General features: G+C 43.3%; 1 protein-coding gene across 1 annotated transcript in view; it reads left to right on the top strand.

Annotated features, from left to right (window-relative positions):
* CCDC63 (coiled-coil domain containing 63) overlaps positions 1–18,979 on the top strand; it is a 40,686-nt gene that overhangs the window by 14,398 nt on the left and 7,309 nt on the right. The window contains exons 3-6 of the mRNA XM_036764289.1: positions 8,719–8,838; positions 11,596–11,777; positions 16,554–16,735; positions 18,898–18,967. Of these exons, the coding sequence (XP_036620184.1) occupies positions 8,719–8,838; positions 11,596–11,777; positions 16,554–16,735; positions 18,898–18,967 (554 nt within the window). The remainder of the gene's footprint in view (positions 1–8,718; positions 8,839–11,595; positions 11,778–16,553; positions 16,736–18,897; positions 18,968–18,979) is intronic.

Below are 18,979 nucleotides of genomic sequence, written 5' to 3'. Positions count from 1 at the left end.
ATAGATTCAGAAAGAAAAATTGTCCCTGCTCTCCAGCAGCATTCTAGTGGGGGAAGACCATGCATAAAAGAGAGGTGAAAAGGGAGGGCAGGGAGGAGAGGAGGTACTTGGGAAAAAGTCCTGTGGAGAAGACTCAACGGTACATCCTGGAAAGTAATGAAGACTAGTAAATATTTTATTTCAAGAAACTTTAGTGAGCAGTTTTATGATGAACCAGTCTTGATATAGTTACACCTGTAAAGAGCTTCTAGTTTAAATGTTTACACAGAGTTAAGTAATTAATACAGCCAATAAGAATTTTCATAACAGGCTGCTAGGGGCCCCAGTGGAGAGAATTCTGGCATTCCAGAACCTCTAGGATCTTGCCAGAGTCAGTATTTCTGAACTCACACTTTCCTCCACATTCCCCATACAATTCAATACTCTGCTCCAGGGGTGGGGAACCTGTGGCCTCAAGGCCGCATGTGGCCCTCTAGATCCTCAAGTGCCACCCTTTGACTGAATCCGAACTTCACAGAACTAATCCTTTTATTTTTTTTAAATTTATTTAACATATTTAGTTTTCAGCATTGATTTTCACAAGAGTTTGGATTACAAATTTTCTCCCCATTTCTACCCTCTCCCCCACTCCAAGATGGCATATATTCTGATTGCCCTGTTCCCCAGTCAGCCCTCCCTTCTGTCACCCCACTCCCCTCCCATCCCCTTTTCCCTTCCTTTCCTGTAGGGCAAGATAAATTTCTACACCCCATTGCCTGTGTATCTTATTTTCTAGTTGCATGCAAAAACTTTTTTTTTTGTTTGTTTTTGAACATCTAAGAACTAATCCTTTTGTTAAGGGCCTGGTCTTTCCTGCCTTGGTAACTTTTGTTCATCTGCTCTCTCTACCCGAATACTCTTCCCTCAAAAATTCTTAACCTGCGGTCCTGGGAACTTAAAAATTTTTTGATAATTACATTCAATATAATTGCTTTCTTTTGTACCCCTGTATATTTTATTTTATGCATTTCAAAATATGATTCTGAGAACAGGCTTCACCAGACTGCCAAAGGGGTCCGGGACACAGAAAAGGTTAAACACTGGGCTAAGAGAGCTCTAAAATCCTTTCTAGCTCTCATATTCTAGAAAAACCATAGTGAGCAAGTCAGGACTTTCACTTGATGCTACAACTCTGTAGATTTGTGCTTAGAGTAATCATAGATGAATAGACCTTAGGGTCTCTATCTCCCTTAGGCTATTTGAGAGCAGATGATAGAACTCTAACTAAGATGAGGAAACTGGGTCTATGCCTTAGGGCACTGACATTTGTGGGGCATGCTGAAAACTTTTATATTTACACTCCTTTGGCAATGTAGAAATCGCTCAGTTTAACACCTAGTCAGCAAGAGTAATTAGTTAAAATTGTAGGCTTCCAGATATATCGCTTCCTTTAGGCCCTTACCCTCCCAGTGTTCAGGGTTTTTTGTCTTCTTCCTCCCACAAACGAATTTGTCTCTAATAGCTGATCCGACCTCAAGGGTGTTTTGTGAAGCTTACCCTGATGTGAAAAATGCTAGTTACAGCTCTCTGCCTGGTGTTATCATTCCCTGTGGCATTGTCTTTGAAGCCCTTTTTCTCTTACATTGTCCTCTCTGGCCTCAATCCCAGGCATTAGCCGTTCTGCATTCCTGGGTTTACAATCACATCCTTTCCCAAGGTCTCAGAGTCAGAAGGAACCCCAGTCAACATCTAGTTCAACACGGTATACACCTGACTGAGCGTTCCCACCAATGTATCCATTCAGCCTTCAGAGGCTCAGAGATGTAGCCCTAGAAAGGACCTTAGGAGTCATCTCCTTATATAGAAAGGACCTTAGGAGTCCCATTTTACAGATGAGAAAACCGAGTCGCAGGGATGAGAAGCCCAACATCACAAGGCAGTATGTAACAGAACCGAGATTCCAACCCAAGTCTTCTAACTCCTTTCTGCTGTACCATACTCCCTCTCTAAAACTGACTTAAAGACTTCCCATCATGGGAGAGCCCACTCCCTGCCCAGGATGCCCATCCTGCTTGGGCTATCCTATGGCTCTATAGCCATAATTGTTAGCAAACTCTCCTTTCTGTTGAGCCTGAATCTGCGTTTGTACAACCCCCACTATTCCTCCTGGGTCAGTCCTCTGGAACAGTAGAGCTGGTTGGATCCCTCTTCCATATGTCAGCCTTTCAAATACTTAAGGATGACTTTCACATGCATTACTCCCATCTACTTTGACTCTTCTCTACATCAAACATTGCCATTTCCTTCATTCAATCTTTGTAAAAACTCAGCTCCCTTCACCATGATTTTTCAGGGCTTTTCTTTGTATCCCCAATGCTTAACACTGTGCTTGGCACATAGGAGGTGCTTAATAAATGAATAAATGAACTTGACCATTCTGGTAGCCCTCTTCTGGAAACTTTCTGGCTGATCCGTGGCAGCCCCAGAATGGAAGGTCTTAGACAGTGTTGTGTGTTTGGATGTCTTTTTTCTATTTATCATAAAAATTTTCATCTCATGATAGGCCCCTTTAGTGTTAATGGAGTAGAAAGATCTTCCCCATCCATCAATAGGCTAATGTGACCACATGTGTTCAGCTCACAGCTGTAATACATCCTGAATCGCATAGAGCCCGTTGGAGGAGGAACTTGCCTAAGGAGGAGCTTGCTTACTGGGAGGCTTGCTTGCAGGAAGGCTTTCACGCCTTTTGGTACTAAGTTGATTAGGCACTGAGTCATGAGGGTTATGATGCCTTCTGGCTCTGAGCTATTAGCCAAAAGTGTATATATACTCTGAGGCTGAGTCATGAGGGGATTCCCTTATGAGAAGGATCTTTTGATTCCCTGGATGGGACTCTGAGTAGCCATTTGTTAAGAGCCTCTGGACTACTCAGATGCTGTTGATTCCCTGATCCGGGGTGTATATAGGTGGTTGTATTACGTTGCTCAGACAGTTAGGAGCCCTGTCGATCTTTTTCTCTGCTTGTATTTCCTCCATGTTCAGGGTGCTGACCTTTTCCCATGAACTAGTAAATGTAATTAAAGTAAGATTGTTGACCCCATTAAAGCTATCTTTCCTTGAAAAGCAGATCAAAGAACCTGTGCTGGCAGGCCATCCTGGATGTGTCAGGCACATTACACTAAGTGGCACAAAAGATGTGTGTGTGTGTGCGTGTGCATGTGCGTGTGCGTGTGCGTGTGCGTGTGTGCGTGTGTGCGTGCGTGTGTTCGTGTGTGTGTGTGTGTGTGTGTGTGTGTGTGTGTGTGTTGGGGGAGGGGTTAAGGGGCAGGTGATGAACTGAGGTGGGGAAGTGGATAGAACACTGGGTCTGGAGTCAGGAAGACTTGAGTTCAAATTCTACCTCAGATACTTTATATCTGTGTGACTTAACCTCTGTTTGCCTTAATCTGCTGAAAAAGGAAACGGCAAACCATCCAGTATCTTTGCCAAGAAAATCCCATGGACAGTATGGGCCCCTGGCTTACAGAGAGTCGTACACGACCAAACTGAATAATAATGTGCCGGGCACTGCGCTAAGCACTGGGGTTACAAGTCTGGAGCCCAGAGCCCGGCTCTGAATGAACGTGTGTTGAATCCATTTGATGTTGAATCTGTTCAAACAACAGTACAATTAATGATCATGTTGGGCTGTTCCTTCCCTATTCTTTTTCCGTTACGTCACGTCTCCCTGAGCCTTTCCTTAGAAGTCTTCGAGCAGAGGAAGGATGACCACATGTTGAGGAGGCAGGAGGGGGAATCCTCCTTCCAGTACAGATTGGATTAGGTGACCTCAGAGTTTCTTACGACCGAATATAAACCTGAATCACTTTGTCCCAATACAGTTGCTAGAATCTTTTAATTAGCCACGTGACTATATGTAGTTAAGGAAAGTATACTCTCCTCTGTGGTTTTATATTCTTCTTAATTTTTCTTTACTTTTAATCTTGGATCTTATTTTGTGATTCTGTGCCTGACATGGCCCCCTCACCACTGCTGTTCTCCTTGATCACTCATCTTCCTGCACTTGAATGCCTGGGGAAAAGGGAGGCAGAGGGCCTGAGTTCAAATTCCACCCTTGCCACTGTCCTCTACAGTCTGGCTTCTGACCACATCACTCCACCAAACTGCTCTCTCCAAAGTTATCGATGATCTCTTTGTTGGCTGATCCAACAGCCTTTCCTCAGTCCTCATTCTCTTTGCCTTCTCTGCAGATTTTGGCTCTGTTGATCACTCTCTCCTCTTTGATACCCTCGTCTCTCTAGGTTTTTGGGATACCCTCTTCTCTCTCCTTCTCTATCTGACCCCTCCTTCTCAGCCTCCCTGGCCTCCTTCAAGTACCAGCTAAAATTCTGCCTTTTACAGGAAGCTTTTCCCAATCTCTCAATTCTAGTGCTTTCCCACTGTTGATTATTTCTATACACAATTTTCTCTTCTTTCCTTCCTTCCTTCCTTCCTTCCTTCCTTCCTTCCTTCCTTCCTTCCTTCCTTCCTTCCTTCCTTCCTTCTTTCCTTCCTTCCTTCCTTCTTTCCTTCCTTCCTTCTTTCTTTCCTTCTCTCTCTCTCTCTCTCTCCCTCCCTCTCTCTCCCTCCTCTTACTTTCTTACTTTTCCTGTAAATAGCTTCTTTGTACACAGCTGTTTGCCCATTGACTAATTGACTTTGTGGTCTTAGGGAAGTCCTCTCACTTCTTTGGGCCTTCATTTCCTCACCTGTAAAATAAGGAAGCAGGGGTTTGACTAGATGGCCTTGAATATCCTTCCCAATTGTAGATCTGTGAGCCTGGAATTCTTACTTCAGTATCTTATATTGCCTGTCACAGCTTCTCAAAACCCATCCCTGGGTTACTGCTGCCATCTGCCTCCTCTGTCTTTGTTTGCTGCTGAATAAACTGATAAAAACTGTGCCAATTAGGCCCATCCAAAAGTGTGTTACATATTATCAGCTCTGCCTTCACTGTGGCAAGGCAATCCTCTTACTCCTTCCAAAGTCAATTCACTATTCCAATCACCACAGAGTCTATTCCAAACCTTTTTGTCTCTCCTCAAGTATTCCACCCACCTTCCACCCTCTAGGCTGAGGACTTCACCTTATACTTTACTGAAAAAAATTACTGTCTTTCACAAAGAGCTCTTCTCTCCTCCTACTCATCTCGAATCACTCAGACATCTGCCACCATCTCCTCTGTCAGTCCTGGCTACAATAAAGAGGTGATTTTTCTTCTTGCCAAGGAAAACTCCTTCATGTGCACCCATGATCCCACTCCCTCCTATTTTTTTCAACAAATTACTCCCTCAATCATTCCCACTCTCTCTCTGTGTTCTTCAATATCCCCCTATCTACTGGCTCCATGCCCTCTCTCTACAGATATGTATATTTCTCTACCATCTTTAAAAAAACCCCTTCTTTTGATCTGACCATTTCTCCATGGCTATTATCTTTTATCTATGCTCCCCCTTGAGGCTAAACTCCTCGGGAAAGTTGTTTATCTTCTTTATATTTCTTCTCACTCTCTTCTAAACCTCTGCAATCTGACTTCCAACTTCACCATTCTACTCTCTCCAAAGTTACCAGTGATTTCTTAATTGCCAAATCTGAAGGCCTTTTCTTCTTGACCTCTTGGTAGCTTTTGACACTTTATAATGATCTCTTTCTAGATCTCTTTCTCCTCTATTTTCATATTTCCCCTCCTGCTTCTCCTACCTGTCTGACCACTTCTCACTCTCCCTTGCTGGATCTTCATTCAGATTTCTCCTGCTAACTGTGGATGTCCCTCAAAACTCTGTCTTGTACAATTTTTTCTTCTCCTTCTATATTATCTTGCTTGGTGCTCTCATCACTGCCACCCCCTCCCCTTACCACCTGGATTGAGTTATCATATCTAGGCAGATAATTCCCTAGTCTATATATCCAGGCTTAGTCTGTCTCCTGAGCTCTAGTCTCTCATCATCAACTGCCTTTTCAATATCTCAAACTGCATGCCCTGTAGGCATCTCAAAATCAACACGTCTAAAACAGAACTCTATCTACCTCTACCCCCAATTTTCTGCTTCCCAGCCCCCAGCCTTCTCTCTTCCTAACTCCTCTGTTACTGTTAAGGTAAAACCATCCTTTTAGTCACTCAGGCTTACAGCTTTGGTTTTATTTTTGATTCCTCACTCACATGCACCCCACATATCTAATGTGTTGCCAAATCTCATTTCTATCTTGAGCACATCTGTCATAAATGTTCTCTTTGCTCCCCAGGCAATACGAGAGGTAGTGGCAGTTTCGCTACTCTGGTGCAGGCTCTCATCACCACATATTTCTACTATTGCTGTAGCCTGCTGACTCATCTCCCTGCCTCAACTCTCTCCCCACTCTAATCCATCTTTCACTTCAAAATAATTTTCCTAAAGCAAGGTCTGACCATGTCACTGCCCTACTCAGTCAGTTCTAGCATCTCCCTAATACCTATAGGATCAGAGATAGTCCTCTTTTGGCATTTGAGGTCCTTCACTGTCTGGCTCCTTCCTACCTTTTCCGTCTTTTTACACATTACTCCCATGTACACACTCACACTCCATGATCAGCTATTCTGGACTCCTTGCTATTCCTCCAACAGGATCTTCTTTCTTCTGACTCTGTTTTTGCACTATGCTATGCCCCATACCTGGAATGCTTTCCCCCCTCACCTTCCCTTCCTGGCTTCCTTTAAGACGCAGATCAAATCCCACCTTCTGCAGGAGACTTTCCCCCTCTCCCCTGCTACTATTGCCTTCCCTCTGGAACAACCTTCTCTTTGCTCTATACAGATGTTGTATGTACCTAGTTATTCACATTTTGTCTGCCCATGTGAGAATGTGAGCTCCTTGAGGGCAGGGATTATTTTCAGCCTTTCATTGAATGCAAATTTGGAGGTGGTTAGGTGGCCTAGAAAATAGAAGGCTGGGCTTGGTATCAGGAAGACCTGAGTTCAAACCTACCCTTAGACTCTTGATAGCTGTGTGACCCTGGGCAAGTCACATCACCTCTGCCTCAGTTTCTTTATCTGTAAAGGGGGGATAATAATAGCACCCACATCCCATGGTTGTTGTGAGAGTCAAATGAGATATTTATAAAATGCTTAGCATAGTAAGGGCTATATAAATTCTAACTATTATTAATAATAATTTTAATTGATTGGAGGAAATAAGACATAGAAACAAGACTCCTCAATTCCAATGAATCTGTAATCTCACCAATTTGAGAGTTTTCTCCAGTGACACATGCAGATCACGCTTCCCATGAATTCTCCACAAGAGGAATCTACCTGATGCTGGGGGCCTTCTGCAAGTTTCCTTGACATGGCATGGATGCTCATGGGGCCCACAGGCTGCTCATTGGTTTTCCTGAGCTCTCAGTACATGAGCATCCCACCATTTTTTCTCATCATAGTTTTCTCATTTGGCAGCCTCTTGGTGACATGTCCCCATGTAATTCCTCATTTGCAATGTGATGTGGCCTGTGCAATTTCCTCTATGAGATGAGAACAAGAACTGGTTCCCTCTTGTCTTTGTATCTCCATTGCCAGACACACAATTTTCTTTCTTTCTTTCTTTCTTTCTTTCTTTCTTTCTTTCTTTCTTTCTTTCTTTCTTTCTTTCTTTCTTTCTTTCTTTCTTTCTTTCTTTCCTCTCTCTCCCCTCTCTTTCCCCTCTCTTTCCTATCTCTCTCTCTCTCTCTCTCTCTCTCTCTCTCTCTCTCTCTCTCTCCCTTCCTTCCTTCCCTGGGATTTTATTGGTGAGCTCCCAAACTGAAACTTCTTTTATTATGGCAGATCAGCAACTGCTCTGGATGGGAGAGTTTTAGACTAAAGTTGCCTGGGGGCCCTGAGGGGTTAACATGACTTGTCAGGATGTGTCAGAGATCCAGCTTGAACTCAGGTCTTCCTAATGCCCAGTTCAGCTCTCTTATCTGCCATGCCATGCCTGAAACATAATAAATGCTCAGAGACAGTTCAGTGGCACAGAAGATAGAGTACTGGATTCAGAGTCAGGAAGACCTGAGTTCAAATCCCACCTCAGACACCTACCAGTTGTATATTCCTAGGCAAGTCATTCTATCACTCACAGCCTCAGTTTTCTCATATGTACAATGTAAATCTATGTGTAAATTTCAATCTGTAAAATCTTGGGGGAGGGGGAAATTCTGTAAAATAACCTTAATAACCTTCATAGGGTTGTTGTAAGTGTCAAATGAGATAATATATGAAAAGTGCTCTGTAAACATCAAAGCATTATGGAAATGTCAGGTATTATTATCATTATTATTATTACTGTTAATGGCTTGATTGTTGATTGGCTGTGTGTGTGTATATGTGGTGTGTGTGGTGTGTGTGGGGTGTGTGTGTGTGTGTGTGTGTGTGTGTGTGTGTGTGTGTGTGTGTTGATTGTACAAGGACCAGCCCACCTAGGTTTATAGTAGTTCATTGCCAGGATTGCTGGTGGCCAGAGGGTGATGTGGCATATTTTTCTACCATATCAGCTCTTAAAAGTCACCACCTAGTCACAAAGGGTTTGGGATCTGCACTGGTGCAGGAGAAGTCACTCCATTATGCTTCACTGTCATGGGAAACAAATCATGGGTCCCTAAGTATAAAAAAAAATGGGCAAAATTTGTGCGGATCTCAATACAGCTGGATTTCTTTTCTTCCTCTTCCTTACCCTCCACCCTCACTCCAAGATAATGGACATAGAAAACAAAATCTTGACACAAAAACGGATCTTGGTGAAAATACAACAAACCCAAAACCCCCGGAGGTTACAAAAGCAAATTTCTATTCTGGAGACCCATTTGAATCTGGTAAGTGACATCATTGGCCTCACTACCCAAATCACCCCTTTTCCCTGCAGTGGACATAATAGGATGCAATGAGAAAAGAGCTGCATTTGGGCAGTCAGAGGACCTGAGTTCAAATCCTACCTCTGACAGTTGGTGTGTGGCTCTCAAGTACCAAGAAGCAGTCTGCAATGGTTGAGGGAGCTTTCTCCCTGGTAATTCTCTATACCAATTCCATCATGGTTCTGGTCCTTAAAAATAAAGCCACAGTCCTCTTGAGCTGGACCCCTTCTTTTTTCCCACTGGCACAGGGAATGAGCTAATTGGCACCTCTGTGACTTTGATCAAGTCCTTGTGTCTATGGGGTTCCTCCTCTATAAAAGATAGGGGATGAGAGTCTATGACTTCTGGAAGCCTAGCTCTGGACCTGGGATCCTATGATCTCATGCTGTCTCATTTTCTTCATTTGTAAAGTGTGGGGATCATATTCATACTCCCTACTTACAGAATTGTGAAGCTGGAGGACCATTGTTAACCTTAAAGTGCTCAGAAAAGCCAAGTTATTATTTGACATCCAGGGGACTTCTGGGGAAGAGAGAGGAGCTCATGGAAATTTGGCTAATAATTTCAGGGGGGCCTGGAGTCAAGTCCTAATGCTCTGCAGGGAAATGACTTTCTTTATGGGCTTTCATCTCACATTAGTTGCTGCCTGCCCAGCGTAAAGAACACGATCTCAGAGTCCCTGGAATTTCTCTGAGTTCCCCCTAAATAGTTCTCCTACCATCTCCTTGGTATCCGAAATGTAACTGTCAATAACAATGCCCTTTATTTCTTAGTGATCCTCCAGGCTTAAAATGCAGCTTCCCTTTGGAGAAGGAACCCACTGGAAAATGCCCAGTGAGGGATAAGCAACTTCTATGGGGCAGCTGGGTGGCGCCATAGTGCATAGAGCATTGTTCCTCATGTCAGGAAGACTCAGTCTTCCTGAGTTCAAATCTGGCCTCAGACACTTACTAGTTATATGACCCCGGGCAAGTCACTTAGCCTTGTTTGCCTCAGTTTTCTCATCTGTAAAATGAGTTGGAGAAGGAAATGGAAAACCACTCTAATATCTCTGCCAAGAAAATCCCAAATGGGGTCACATGGAGTCAGATATGACCGAACAACAAAAACCAGGTCCTTTCCTGGGACCCCAGTTTAGTAGAGGGAAAAGAGGGTGAGCCAGGGGCTCTCAGGGTGTCTAAAGGAGGTAATACTATGATCCTTACTGCTTTTTAAAGTGTACCTCAGGTGGGACCTTCCATTTTCCAGTTATCATTTCCCCCTTCTCACCCCTTGACATCACAGGGTACCTATTTTGTATGGACATTCTGTGTCCCTGTGGTTGTTTTCCCCCCTCCCTATAGAATGTCAGCTGTTAGTGACCAACCCAAAAGGAGAACCCGGGTTTTCTGGGCACTTTCCCACGCAGTACTGTCTTTAACCTACCTATGTCCTAGGTGCGTGTTGTGAGAATCAAATGAATTCTTCTCTGGGAATATCTTTTGAAAAGTACCAAGTATTATTCACAGGATGACTCTGGTGATGGAGCACATTTTGAAGCCAAATGAAAATTTTTTTTAACCGTTACTCACTGTCTAGAGATACATAGTAGAGAGACAGTTCTGGCTGTTCACACACTTGGCTGTGTGACTCTGGGCAAATAATTTCACTTCTTAATGCCTCAGGCAATTCTCGAAGCCTTTAAGCTTTAGAGTAAGGGCCAGTCTGCAATGGTTGAGGGAGCTTTCTCCCTGGAAATTCCCTATACCAATTTTATCATGGTTCTGGTCCCTAAAAATAAAGCTGCAATCCTCCTGAACTGGACCCCTTCTCTTCTTCCACTGGCACAGGGAATGAGCTAATTGGCACCACACATGAGGAAAGGACATGCATAAGCTGGAGCATGTCCAGAGAAGAGCAATAAGGACACGGAATAGACTCCTGATCATTCCAGGTGGAGGGTCTGTAGAAGGAAGTAGTGTTGTTTAGCTTAGAAAATAGTCTGGGGGGTCTTAGTGGGTTGGTGGGTGGGGGCCTGAGGGCTCTCTTCAAAGACTTGAAGAGTCCCAAAGGTTAGCATGTGAAAGAAGATTCTGCTTCCTTCCTTCCACCAAGTTAAAACTAGCAGCCATGGGTAAAAGTTACCAAGAGGACAGTTTAGGAGTGAATATAGGAAAAACTTCCCAGCAGAGAGAGCATGACAAAGTGTACTGGCCTGCCTGGGGAGCAATCGGCTCCTGCCTCACTGTAATCTCTAAGAAAATGCTGGGTGACCACATGCTGGGTGGGATGGAAAGGAGGTTCTTTTTCAGTTCAGGGGTGGATGGCCACTGGGAGATTCTGGGATTCCAAGAAAGAAGCCATTCGACCAGAAAGACCGGAACACTTCTTAGGGCAGTGACCACAAGATCCCAGCTCCAGTTTCCAAAGGGGAGGAAAGGGAATATCTTTAAACTTCTTGCATGAGAGGCAGCTGATATAGGGGAAGGAGCTCTAGACTGGGAGGCAGAGGAGCTGGGCTCAAAACCCAGGTCGGCTGCTTACTTCCAGTTGACTTTGGATAAGTCACTTTCCTTAGTTTCTCCCTCTGCAAAATGAATGAGTTGGACTAGATGGCCTCTGAGATGTCTTCCAGCTCTAAATTCTTTATCTTGGTACTTGAGAGCCACACGTCATATTTCCATGCAGAGCTGTCTCTCCCTTTTCCCACTAAACCCTGACAGGTAGTCTCTTGGGTAGGTCACTGTCCACTTTGACACGATGCTAACCACCAATTTCAAGCTCCGGAATGCCATAGAGGATCTGCGGTTTGAGAAGGCAGCATATGACCATGTCTACCAGGAGCTCCATCGGCGGCTTGTGATGCAGAAGAGAACGATGCATGTGGCAATTGAACAGTCTACGCAAGCTTACAACCAGCGGTAGGCAGGGAGAGAAAAATGGCAGGATGGGAAGGGACTTTTGTGGGGCTTGGCTGAGAATCTGCCTTCCTCCTTGGACTAGAGGGGAAAAAAATTCAACTCCATTTTGGTTATACAGAGGTTGTGTCTTTTTTGTGTGGAAAGGTTTGTGTTGCCTATAAATTAATGTTTGTTTTTTGAGGGGCAAAGTTGGCTTTAGGACAAAGTCTTTCTGTAAAAAGAATCCAATAGAACACCGTAGAGTTCTATGAAAAAATTAGAGGTGTGTTTGCATAGGGAAAAAATTCCCCTCTGTACTTCTAGTACCAAAAATGGTAACCTATGATCCTATCTATCCATCCATATATCTATTTATCTGTCCATCCATCCATCCATCCATCTATCTATCTATCTATCTATCTATCTATCTATCTATCTATCTATCTATCTATCTATCTATCTATCTATCTATCTATCTATCCAGCCAGCCAGCCAGCCATTCTGGAGACCTTCAGTACAGAAGAGGGTGAATATGATAGCTAAGCCCATGGGTTCCTGGCTTTTATAGTTCTGGGAATAGTAATTTTGGGTCCTAGGAGTTCCGTATTCTGCAGTCCTGGGTTCAAATCTAGGTTCTGCTGCTACCTGCATGACCTTGGGCCAATGGCCAATAATTCTAGGTCTCAGTTTCTTCATTTGTAAGATGAGGGAGTTGGATTAGATTTCCTTTGAGATCTCTTCTAGCTCTAAGTCTATGATATTATGATCCTATTTTTAATACTTTGGAGACTCTTGGACTGTGCATCCGTAGTGCCTAGCACAATGACTTGCTTATATTCATATATGGGAAGAGGCTATAATTTTGTCAGCATGGGGAAGTCCTGGTATGGGAACTCCCTCCATCAATGCACATAGAAACCTAGATTCTAAAGGGTGGCCTGAAGCACGGAGAGATGAGTGACTTGGCTAGGGTCATAGTACCAGAGGAAGGATTTAAAATCAGGTCTTCCTGACTCCTTTACTGCTGTACCATATTACCTCACACTTACGTGTTTTGCACATAATAGGTGCTTAATAAACATTTAAAATATTCAATTGAAGGTTTAAGGCTCCCTTGACTTCACTGGGTTCCCAATTTCTGGGGTTTGGTTCCCTCAACTTGCATCTTTTTTGAGTTTAGAATTAAAATGGTTCAGTGGCAAGGGCACTGCTAATGTTCACATCCTACCTCTGATGGTTACTACCTGTGTGACCTTGGGCAAGTCACTTAAACTCCTCATTTGGTCCAACTCCCTCATTTTACTGATAAAGAGATTGAGGGCCAAGGAGGTCAAGTGATTTGCCCAAGGTCACATGGCTAGTTAGAGGCTAACCAACATGGAATTATATCTGTCACCTGAAATTCAAATCTCAAGTTTAATGAATCAGGGGTTATTTTATTATATATTTATTATAAATATATATTAGGTTCAAATGTTCAATGGAGCTTACTTAAAGTGAAGAACTACTTTAAACTCACTTACAATTGTTGCTGTTTGTTGTTTAAAAAAGAAAGGGCAGAAGAAGGGTAGCGGGCAGCCAGTCCAGAACTCTGGGTTATGTCTATGGTTTTCACACTTCCTTTCTTATAATGGGGTCTTGAACCATTCTATCAGCCTCTTATTTCCTCATTTTTTTTTCTGTCAAATGAGGATAACCACCATTGTTCTCTGTCTTCCTCTGCAGCTAGAAGGGAGATCAAACTCAGAAATTTGCTGCAGCCACCTTGAGTGCTCCCCATAAGGCACCGTTTTCATCAAGAGCTGTCTCATAATGTCAAAGCTCTTGTCTTTGTTTTCTCATAAAAGGAGCTGGGCTATAAGCTTGGGAGGTTAGGAACCCTCCATTTGTCTGCCAAGTCTGGATAACTTGAGGTACTTTGGATTTAGGATAGAGAAACAGTGTAGAAGAGTCTTGCCTTGTAAATGATTTGGTGTTATGACAATAATAGTCTGACTGAATCCTCCCTAAGGACTGGCAGATGCTACCTTGTTACCAGAGTAACAAAGAGCCTTGTTACTCTGAGACCTGAAATCTCACTAGGAAGCCCTACTGGATGCTGGGGAGAAGAGATGTTAATAGCTTCCTCTATTTCAACCATGAGGGCTAGAAAATAACATACCCTTCCCCAGCAGAAAAGTTTGTGGGCTACTGGGAAAGGACATGGGATAAGGTCTGAATCTGCAACTGACTAATCTTAATCAATTGGTTTGAACTGAAGAACAATAAAATTAGTTCTATCTCCTTATTTTCACTATGTTGTAAATGTTCTTCTTGTATGCTGTACATAGTTAGGTTTTTTTTTATCCATTCCATCACTGTTTTTTAAATTCGGGAATTTAATCCATTTACATTTAGAGTCATACTTGTTAAGTCTATATTTTTTCCCCATTAAGCTCTTTTACGTTCTTTTTCCTCCCTTCTTTTCTGTCAGCACTTTGTTCTTGTGGTTTGTTTTGATTACACAAATCTGATCCAGGTCTCCTCCCAATAACCATGGAAAGAGATCCAGTAACCCTCCCATTATCCTGCCAACCTCAAGTTCTTTTAGTTGCCTTTATTATTCTCTTTCTCATTTTATCCTTATCTTTCCTAGTGAAGAGAAGAGCATATCTTCCCATTTCCCATTTACCACCGTCTGCCTCTGCTGCTTCCATCTTCTCTTAATTTCAGTGACATAAATTTGTAACACCCCTTTCTAAACAATGCTGTTTTATCCCACCTCCCTTTCTTAAGTCCTTTCCCTTTTTAGGATATGATCAACTGATTTGGGGATGGAAGGGCTCACTGATCTGTGTATGTGGGTTTTTTTCTCCTCGGTAGAATGTAAGCCCCTTAAGGGAAGAAACAATTTCACTTTGTTTATTGCCAAAACCTAGAAGAGAGTGCCTAGCACACAGTAGTCACTTAATAAATGCTCATTGAATTGAATTACCTACCAGCCAATAAAGTCTGCTGAACAGGCACTATTCATGTTTTTAACTTTTGAGCAAATCCTGTCTGGTTTCAGTGAGTACTGAGATAGGTTTGGGAGTAACCAATTCTATTACTTTTCTATTAAGATGTAATAATATCAAGACCGATTTGGCAAGGACTAGCTTAAATGAGGGAAAGTTAGATTCTGGGGGACCTTGGTTCTAACTTAACTCTGTGGCCTTGGGAAGTTCCTTTCAGCTCTCTGGGTTCCAGTTTCCTTATTTGTAAAATGGGATGGTGAGAATTGAGAAGATATACTCTGATATTCTTGGGTCTATTCTTGTATCCTCTAGGAGTGATAGGGCATTGAACAAAATGTGTCTTTGGTGGGAATAAGAGCTCACTGCCTTCCCATGTACCCTTGTCAACCACACCATGAGCTGCCAAGAAGCAACAGGTTTCAGAGAATTACAATTCAAAACAAAACAAAACAGTCCAATCCAATCCAACTTATTTTTGAGGCCTCCTGTATGCCATGCACTATGCTTGGGCACTGATGATACAGGGACAAAAATGGAGTTTCTGCCCTCCATGAGCTTATATTCCACTAGCAAGATAGAGCACAATAATAGCTAACATCTAGCCCTTTATGGTTGGCAAAGTGCTTTATATATATTATCTTTATTTGATCCTCAGCCACAACTTTGTGAGGAAGGTGCTGTTATCATCTCCATTTTGCAGATTAGGAAACTGAAGTTGAAAGTGATAAATGAAGTGACTTGCTCAGGGTCACACAGCTAGTAAAAGTCTGGAGCAGAATTCCAACTTAGATTTTCCTAACTCTATCCTTTGTACCATCTATTTAGAAAGTTAAGTAAACATAGGACATATTATAAGATAGGGACTGGACCTGTAATTTCATTGGTGCAAGGGGCCATTTTTAAAGGAAATCCCCTCTACCAAAATTGGTGCTTTTCCAGCACTTACAGTCTTATGTGGTACCCTAGATATACATAGTAATTTTCCAGGGTAGATATGCAAAGGACTAACAATTTAGCAGAGATTTTGGGAGAGAAATCAGGCATGGCTTCATGTATAAGCTGGTGGTACCTGAGTCTGAACCTTTATGGCAACCTAGGTGGTACAGTGGATAGAGTGCAAGACTTGGGAGTTAGGAAGACTAGAGTTGGAATCCTGCCTCAGATATTTGCTAGCTATGTGTTTCTGGAAATGTCACTTCATTCGACACTTTCAACCTCAGTTTTCTCATCTATATAATGAAGATGATAGTGCTTACCTCGTAGGGTGGTTGTAAGGATCAGATGAGTTAACATTTGTAAAGTACTTGGAAAACCTTAAAGGACTTTATAAATGCTGGCTATGTGGGAGGGAGAGGTCCAAATAAGAGGCAAACAAATCAGTTCATCGTGCATTCCAGGCAGGAGGAGCAGTCTGTACAAAGACATGGAACTGAGAGTTGGAATGTCATGTATGAGGAATATAGCAAGTAAGTCTGTTTGGCTGAAGCCCAGAGTATATGAGATGGAGATGAAATCAATCTGCAAAGATAGCATGGAGCCAGACTGTTAAGGGGTTTTAAGGGTCCAAACAAAGGTGTTGGCATGTTATCCAAGAAGCATTAGGGAGCTTCTGAAGCTTCTCGACTTCCTATGTTAGGAGCCAGCATTCACCCGGGACAAAGTTGAGTCTCTCTGATAAGTGGGAAGGACAGCTTGTTTTTCTAGGGGAAGACAGGGAAGAGGAGAGCTGCTGTAATATTCAAAGGAGATAGGGATGGAGGAAACTGCTGAGGTCCCCAGCTTTGCATCTCTCTCTGCCTAGGCTGGAAGCTATGGCCCGAATGGCTGCCATGAAGGATCGACGGCAAAAAGATATCTCCCAGTACCAAATGGAGATTAGGGAGCTGGAACGAATTCATGATCATGAAACAAAACTGAAGTCCTTCTTACTCATCAAACTTATGGATCGGAGTGAATTTGAGGAACAGGCCAAAAAGGAAGAAGGTACAGTTACCCCTCAGGGAGTGGTCCATAATTACTAACAGTTTCTAATCTGATGCTAATGTAGTGCGGTATAATGGAAAGATAGACCCCTGGATGGATGAAGGGAAAAGTTGGGAAACTTGGGTTCTTACATCCCCGCTCTTCTCTTACTGCTGGAGAGCTAGACCTGTATTCAAATGCAGCCTTAGATACTTGCTAGCTGTGTGACCCTGGGCAAGTCACTTAACACTGTCTGCCTCCATTTCCTCATCTGTAAAATGAGGTAATAATAGCCCCAATCTTCCAGCATTGTTGTGAGGAGAAAATGAGATAATATTCATAAAGTGCCTTGTAACCTTAAAGTATTACATAAATCCTAGTTGTCATCATTATTATTATCGCCAGCAACAATCATGGTGCTGGTCCGGAAGGACATCTGAGTACCTTATCATCCCCACCTGGGTCATTCTTGCGGCAGTGATGACAGAATGATAAGGAAATAAGAGCTCCAATCTAGTCCTTTCTACCAGGTTCTAGGCTTTCTATGCCCGCCCTCAAGCATCCTTCTCCCTGCCCTCCCACTATTTTTTAGCTGATCTCTGCTCAAGTAACTTAATTCATTCTACAAACCAATTTAAGTGCCCACTGATGTACTGGAAGCTGGAAGGAGGTACAAAGTTGAGATAAGGCGTGGTCCCTGCTTTTAGGGAGTAAAGGGGTGGTGATGGATGGTGATAACCGACAAATCAAATCAGTCAGCAAATATTCATTTAGCCCCACTGTGTAGGTACATAGGTGGATAGAGAACTGGCCTCCAGTTCTGGAAGGCTTGGGTTCAAGCCCCATACTGGCTATGGGACCCTGGCAAGACACCTAACCTCTCAATGCTCTTGGCAACTCTCTAAGACTATTGAAGTTGCAGAGGAAAGAACTGACCTGCATGGTGGAGGGAGTTCCTCATCCAGGAGTTCCCTATACTTATGAAATCACAGGACCAGTCCGTATCCCTGTGTATAATTTATAACATTACATGGTAAGTGCGTGGATTTCACTTAGGCTAGTTTCTTCCACTGTCCAGGAGGATCCCCACCACCCCTACTCCAGGGTCTCCCTGGATACAGACAGGTCTAGAGGTTCTTAACCTCAGGTTCTGGGAAATACATATATACATATATTATATATATACACAAATACATAATAACTATTTCCATATTATAATCTAATCTATTTTATCTTATGTATTTAAAAACACTGTCTTAAGAAGGAGAGGCAGCAAGGAAGTGCCAGGTTTTCTGTCAAGAGGATTGGAGTTCAAATCCAGCCTCAGACACCAGCTATGTGACCCCAAGCAAGTCACTTAACCCTGTTTGCCTCAGTTTCCTCATCTGTCAAATGAGCTGGAGAAGGAAATAGCAAACCACTCTCGTATCCATACCAAATGGGTTCCCAAAGAGTGGGACGTGACTGAAACAACTGAATAACAAAATCCTGAGAAGGGTTTCACCAGATTATAAAGGGTCCGTGACGCAGGAATAGTTAGGAATCCCTGCTCTAGGCTGAGTGGGTCACTTCAGGCTGTGGGCAAAGGGAAGGTTGGAAGTATCCTAAGGCTACATTTCTTTGGGAAAAGAATGAAGAAGCCCATTTCCACAGCCATTCAGGACCTAGGGGGGGTATCCAGGTGCCCTTCAGGGCTATGGACTTTCCCTGTGGGAAGGACAGAGGCAAACCTGCCAGGACTACAGGAGCACAAGAGGTGACCCTCCAGGCAAATGGTCCTTCAGGACTGTAGACTCTCCCTGAAGAGAATAAAGGGAGGTACACCAAGGCATGCATTGGCTCTCTTTCAGGTAAGAATGGAGGCAAAGTCCCCTCCTGCAGGCTGTGGACTATAAGTGTCTATCGAGCTTTTAGGAAATCTCTTCAGGACTACAGATTCTCTCATTCAGGGGAGAAAGAAAGCAAGTCCCTCAAAAGGCAGGGGTCCCTCAGGGCCATAGGCTCTTTTTCAGGGGAGAGTGAAGATACCGCTCTCCCTGAGATGAAGGGTTTGCCCTCAGGGCAAGTGTTCCCCACAATCATAGATTCTCCCTTGGGAGAATGGAGGACATTTCCTCATGCTGTGGGTTGGTTCTCCTTCAGGGGAAAATGCCAGCAAGGGGTGGGCTAACTGTCTTGTCTAGTCCTCAAGGCCAGCAAGCCCCACAAGAAGCTCAAGGGGGAGAGCTTCCAGAGCTACGAGGTAGCCCACATGCGCCTGCTCAA

The sequence above is a fragment of the Trichosurus vulpecula genome, chromosome 1 (genome assembly GCF_011100635.1).
Source record: "Trichosurus vulpecula isolate mTriVul1 chromosome 1, mTriVul1.pri, whole genome shotgun sequence".
Lineage (NCBI taxonomy): Eukaryota > Metazoa > Chordata > Mammalia > Diprotodontia > Phalangeridae > Trichosurus > Trichosurus vulpecula.
This window is presented reverse-complemented; position numbering and strand designations above follow the sequence as displayed.